The 5,616-nt window shown below is 56.8% G+C and overlaps 2 protein-coding genes across 2 annotated transcripts in view; one reads left to right on the top strand and one right to left on the bottom strand.

Moving 5' to 3' along the window:
* Tecr (trans-2,3-enoyl-CoA reductase) overlaps nucleotides 1-5,139 on the top strand; it is a 27,035-nt gene extending 21,896 nt beyond the window's left edge. The window contains exons 2-13 of the mRNA XM_005370910.3: nucleotides 2,547-2,597; nucleotides 3,109-3,160; nucleotides 3,398-3,442; nucleotides 3,533-3,636; nucleotides 3,713-3,828; nucleotides 3,912-4,017; nucleotides 4,097-4,169; nucleotides 4,253-4,296; nucleotides 4,392-4,449; nucleotides 4,543-4,631; nucleotides 4,783-4,828; nucleotides 4,906-5,139. Coding sequence (XP_005370967.1) covers nucleotides 2,547-2,597; nucleotides 3,109-3,160; nucleotides 3,398-3,442; nucleotides 3,533-3,636; nucleotides 3,713-3,828; nucleotides 3,912-4,017; nucleotides 4,097-4,169; nucleotides 4,253-4,296; nucleotides 4,392-4,449; nucleotides 4,543-4,631; nucleotides 4,783-4,828; nucleotides 4,906-5,033 — 912 coding nt within the window. The 3' untranslated portion in view covers nucleotides 5,034-5,139. The remainder of the gene's footprint in view (nucleotides 1-2,546; nucleotides 2,598-3,108; nucleotides 3,161-3,397; nucleotides 3,443-3,532; nucleotides 3,637-3,712; nucleotides 3,829-3,911; nucleotides 4,018-4,096; nucleotides 4,170-4,252; nucleotides 4,297-4,391; nucleotides 4,450-4,542; nucleotides 4,632-4,782; nucleotides 4,829-4,905) is intronic.
* Nucleotides 5,140-5,212: 73 nt separating this feature from the next.
* Nucleotides 5,213-5,616, bottom strand: part of Ndufb7 (NADH:ubiquinone oxidoreductase subunit B7) — a 6,179-nt gene continuing 5,775 nt past the window's right edge. The window contains exon 3 of the mRNA XM_005370909.2: nucleotides 5,213-5,402. Within this exon, the coding sequence (XP_005370966.1) occupies nucleotides 5,270-5,402 (133 nt within the window). The 3' untranslated portion in view covers nucleotides 5,213-5,269. The remainder of the gene's footprint in view (nucleotides 5,403-5,616) is intronic.

Genomic DNA, 5,616 nt, shown 5'->3' with positions numbered 1-5,616 from the left:
GTATCTGCTCACACTGTGAGAGCCCCTACATACAGTCCCAGAGCTTTCAGAGGGGTTGGGGTGTATCTCAGGTGGTATAGTATCTGCTCACACTGTGAGAGCCCCTACATACAGTCCCAGAGCTTTCGGAGGGGGTTCAGGGGGGTGTGGTAGGCAACCAGTTCCCTGGCACTTGGGAAGCTGAGGTAGTGTTTGGAGTTTAAGGCCGTCCTGGGTTAGAGTCAGACCCTTTCTCACCTGAGTGCCACCCCACCCCGAAAGCACACAACCATGGCCTTCAGCACATTTCATTGTGCAGCCCCACCTCTGTGACTGGACACCTTTGCATCACCCGCAAAGAGCAGGTGTCCTTTAGTATCTCCTCTTGCTGTCCCCCCCCCCCCCTGCTGGGGACACCAACAGGCTGCTGTCTACCCTGGTCTGGTCCTGGCCACTCTGAACCGGAAAGTCTGGCTTTTTTCACCCAGCCAACCTCCTTGCTGCACTTAACACAGCTTTTATCTTACTTTTGATTTTGAAATCCTTTTAGAGACTCTGGGAGTTGAAAAATACTCAGCAAGAATGACCTCTGGCCCGCTGGGAGAAGGCAGCTGTGGGATCTGAGCAGGACGGGGAGGCCCCTGACTCACCTGCTTCAGGCAGCTCCTCTCCTTGTGGCTTGGGGTGGCTGCTCAGTGTGGTCCCTCTCCATGCGGCTGTCCGGCCACCCACTTGTAGCCAGTTGGTGCACCAGGCTTCCTGGCCTTGATGCAGAGAGCCCCAGCTAGGGGAGAGTAGGGTTTCAGCCCTCCCCGGCAGCTGGCCCAGTAGGGAGAGGGGCTGGTTGTATTTTAAGCTGTTGAGTGGTTCAGCAAGAACTCTGTGGCCTTCTCTCCCAGTGGACATTGTGCCGCCTTCCTGTGATTCACATGGACTCTGAGCATGTGCATTGTGCTCGTGGGGTCCAGCAACTATTAATACACCTGCAGCCCAGGGCTCTGCCACCTAGCCCCTTCCGGCTCATTCCTCACGTTCTCATTCCCTCTTGTTTCTCTTTAGTGGGGTCCCAGTGTATGACAGCTCTTAATCTGTATTTTCCTTGTGGGATGCAGTCATCTGCCCCTCAGGCCACAGGGTGAGGCAGTTTGCAGCTGATAGCACGTGATCTCTGTGCTGTGTCCATGATGTAGCATGGCATGTATGGGCAAGCAGGCCTGGGCACCACTGGCTGCATAGGAGCCCTGCTCTGAATTCAGACCCAGGCTCTATAGGGCTACCTCACTGTGTAGGGTCACCTCCATGGGGCCTTCCTACATATACATGCGCACACGCACATACTTCCCTTGTGCCAGCACCATATTGGTCCATGCACATCCTCTGAGGGACCCCTAGCAGGCCAGGCTGGGGACAGGCCCTAGGATTCTGTCTTGGTCTTTGCTCTTGGGAGCATGAAGGTGACAGTGGCCAGCTTCTCTGGCCTGTGATGCCCTCTCCTTCAGGAGGAGAAGTTGCAGATCCCCTCAGGGCCCTCAGGCCTCTCCCGGCCAGCATGGGCAGTGCAAAACATCATGCCAGCAGCCTTCTCTGACCTTCTGGGGCAGATGGCTCAGATCCCCTGGGGGCTGTCTCCTTACTCCATTCCTAGCACCACTGTCTAGCTCTAGCCTAGGGCTTCTCCTTTGGGGGCTGCAGACCCCAGGGGTACAGGCAGGCCTGGGTTGTGTGTTGAAGGCTTTGGAGCAGGACTCATCCACGGGTGAGCACATTGGTGTTGGCCTGATGTGGCAGACTGCTGTGCAGCTGGTTTTGAACCACGTGTGTGAGGAGGTGGGTGGAGGGGGTGGAGGGCTTTGCTCACTCTTTCCTCTCCATACTTAGGAATGGGACTGCACCAGTGACTCTGGAATTTGTCACCTCCCTGGCAACACAAATGCACAAGGGACATAATCCAGTGTCCCTTACAGCTTAGAAGTGGAAATGGGTGATCTCTCTCGCAGATTCTCAGGATAGCTGGCATTTCCCCAGGCCTAGTAACCGTCAGCCAGAGCTGGGCACTTGGGGCTGGGCTAGCCACCCCTGCACAGGCTGTGGGACTCTTTTCCTTCTCTGGGAGATCTTGCCCCTGGCACTTTTGAGGGTCTGTGGCCACTCAACTTCCTCTGTAAGTGTAGCCCCCAGGGGAGGACTGTGGTGTGGCTCCTCTGGGGGACTCGGCTGGGATGGTTTTATATTTAGCTGGGCTGGGCCCTGATGCCACTCGGGTTACATCTGGCATTGAAGCTTGGCTGGGCCTGGTCAGACACAGGCTTCCTTCCAGCACCGCGGCAGAATTTGATCATGCTGCCCAGCCCAGCTCAGAGCAGCTTTGTGAGGGAAGGTCGGAGGTGGGGGCTGGCGGCTGGCAGTGGGCATCATAGCCTGGTAGGCAGAGAAGTAGGGCCGGCAGTGGCATGGATATCAGCTTGAGTATGGTGTCCAAGGAGGCCCACCAGGGCCTCGATGGTCTTCCCATGCCCATGCCCCACAAGGTAGCCAAGAAGCATAAAAAGGCGGTTCTCTTCTTCGAGGTGGAGATTCTGGACGCGAAGACGAGGGAGAAGCTGTGCTTCCTGGACAAGGTAGGACTGTGGCCCTGGTAGTGATGTGCCAAGAACCTGTGTTCCGGTTCCTCAAAGCTGTAGGGCTGTGGTCCCCTTGTCCTTCAGAGGGCACGCAGGGGTATTACCTTCATCTAGAGCAGCAGTTCTCAACCTGTGGGTCTTGACCTCTTTGGGGTTGCCTATCAGATAGTCTGCATATCAAATATTTACATTATGATTCATCACAGCAAATTACACTTGTGAAGAAACAAATAATTTTATGGTTGGGGTCACCACAACATGTATTAAAGGGTCGCAGCACTAGGGAGGTTGAGAACCATGAGCAGTCGTGGCCCCTGCATGGGCTGGAAGCTGGCTGCCTGGTAGGGGAAGGGACAAGGCAGCGTGGAAGGGCCCTGTGTCTGTAAAGGAGGTGGAAGCCAGATCTACCCCACTGAAGCCAGCCGGCTTGGGACCTGCCTGTGCCTGGCACCCCTGCCCCAGATCCTGGGTCTAGGCTCTCTTAGGGCTCTACCCTGTTTCCTGTCAGGTGGAGCCTCAGGCCACCATTGCTGAAATCAAGAACCTCTTCACCAGGACACGTGAGTCTGAACCCCACACTTCTATACCATCCTGTCAGCACAGTGAGCAGTGAGTAGGGCCCGTCCTAATGGGAAGGTGCCCCCGTGTGGCTGCTAGCAGGAATGCTCTTGTGTTATCCAAAGGACAAAATCCTGTTGCTGTTTGGCCCTGCATGTCCACCATGCACAGGGTGGGAGGAGCCCACAGGCTGAACCCAGTCACACTGGGTGCTGCAACCGTTCACTTTCTCCTAGCAGATCCGCAGTGGTACCCTGCCCGCCAGTCCCTCCGCCTGGACCCCAGTGAGTACAGCAGCTGTCCAGAAGCCTTTCCCTTGGGCGCGTGGGGTCAGGAAACCAGGGCAGTACCTGAATACTGACTGATCTCTGTAGAGGGAAAGTCCCTGAAAGATGAAGATGTCTTGCAGAAGCTTCCTGTGGGCACCACAGCCACACTCTTCTTCCGGGACCTGGGGGCCCAGATCAGCTGGGTGACGGTGAGCCCTGACCCCTTCCTTGGTCTCTGCCTCCAGCTGCCCTAGGGCTACTCACCTTGTCTCTGGGTACCCCCAGGTCTTCTTGACTGAGTATGCTGGGCCCCTTTTCATCTACTTACTCTTCTACTTCCGGGTACCGTTCATTTATGGCCACAAATATGACTTCACATCCAGTCGGCACACGGTGGTGCAGTGAGTAGAGCCCAGAAGAGGGTGGGAGGGGAGAGTGGAGGGCTGCATCAACCCCAGCTGAGTCAGCTTACCCCCCCCCCCAGCCTCGCCTGCATCTGCCACTCATTCCACTACATCAAGCGACTGCTGGAGACACTCTTCGTGCACCGCTTCTCTCACGGAACCATGCCTTTGCGGAACATCTTCAAAGTGAGCATCCTTAACTCTTTTGGCCCTGCCCACCGTCAGCACCTGCCCACCCCAGGCTAACTCAGCTGCTCTCTTTCAGAACTGTACCTACTACTGGGGCTTTGCTGCATGGATGGCTTATTACATCAACCACCCTCTCTACACACCCCCTAGTAAGTGGAGCCAGACAGTGCCCCCACCCTGTGCCCTCATCATGAACCTTCTTCTTATGGGGCTCTTCCTGCCTTTTCTGCAGCCTACGGAGCCCAGCAGGTTAAGCTGGCGCTGACCATCTTTGTGGTAAAGAGGCTGGGGCGGCAACCAAGTGTGGTGAGGTGAGGTGGCTGGGTGGGGTGAGCCTAGAGGCTCTGGACTGACCCTGTTCTCCTTGATAGATCTGCCAGCTCGGCAACTTCTCCATCCACATGGCTCTTCGGGACCTGCGGCCAGCTGGTGAGTGGCCGGCTGGGGCTGGGGCTGGGGCTGGGGCTGGGGCTGGGGCTGGGGCTGGGGAGGCATCTGACTTACCCTTGTTCTGCATGCCAGGGTCCAAAACCAGGAAGATCCCCTACCCCACCAAGAACCCCTTTACCTGGCTGTTTCTGCTGGTGTCCTGTCCCAACTACACTTATGAGGTGAGGACTGATTCCCTTCGTCTTCCCAGGGTTGGGTGGGTCGTGGGGAGAAGTGAAGCTTGAGTCTGGGGCCACTGCTGCCTTCCTTGCCCAGAGATAATATGACCCTGGGCTTCCCTCTGTGCCCTCACCCTGATTGTGCTGTCCACAGGTGGGGTCTTGGATTGGCTTTGCCATCATGACACAGTGTGTTCCAGGTGAGTCCCTTGTACCCGTGCAGTGCCCTACCCTTCTGGCTGGGCATCCCTACTCTGATACCCTGTTTTGTCCACAGTGGCCCTCTTCTCCTTGGTGGGCTTCACCCAGATGACTATCTGGGCCAAGGGCAAGCATCGCAGCTACCTGAAGGAGTTCCGTGACTACCCACCCCTGCGCATGCCCATTATCCCTTTCTTGCTCTGAGCAGTTCTTCACGGGTTCAGCCAAGTAGCGCTCTGCCCACTGCCCCACTGCCCCGGGGTAACCATGGCTCTCCAGCAGCGACAATAAACCTGTTCACCCAGCTGGACTTGTTTGTGTTCTGTAGAGATGCGGGGACCACACTGTTCCTTCCCTCCCTTGAGCAGTGCAGACCAAGGCTGTTCAGGTGACCCAAAACTTTTATTTCACTGACAGGTCCACAGGCAGGTGGGTGACCCCTAGAGGGCCACCTCAGGGCCCACCTCTCCTTCTCCGTGGCCTTGGGCTAGCCGTTCTGCCTTCTCTTCCCTCCGCTTCTTCCTGTGGAGCAGTCGCCGCTCACGTTCAAACTCCTTCATCCGCTTCACATAGCTGTGGGCAGAACAGACAGGGTCTTAGTGCCATAGGTCCTGGCCTGACTCTATGCCCAGCCACCAGGAAACCCTTGCTAGGATGAGGCTCCCCAGTAAATTCTGGCTTGGTCCCCCCCCAGATGACTCCAGCCTCTTCCCTGTGCCCATTTGTGGGTGCCTGTGGTGGGGGTGCAGGGCAGGCTCACTCCTCCCTGTGTCCATGTGTGGGTGCC

This window comes from Microtus ochrogaster, unplaced genomic scaffold, assembly GCF_000317375.1.
Source record: "Microtus ochrogaster isolate Prairie Vole_2 unplaced genomic scaffold, MicOch1.0 UNK90, whole genome shotgun sequence".
Lineage (NCBI taxonomy): Eukaryota > Metazoa > Chordata > Mammalia > Rodentia > Cricetidae > Microtus > Microtus ochrogaster.
Note: the sequence above shows the minus strand (reverse complement) of the source record. Positions and strands in the feature narration are given on the sequence as shown.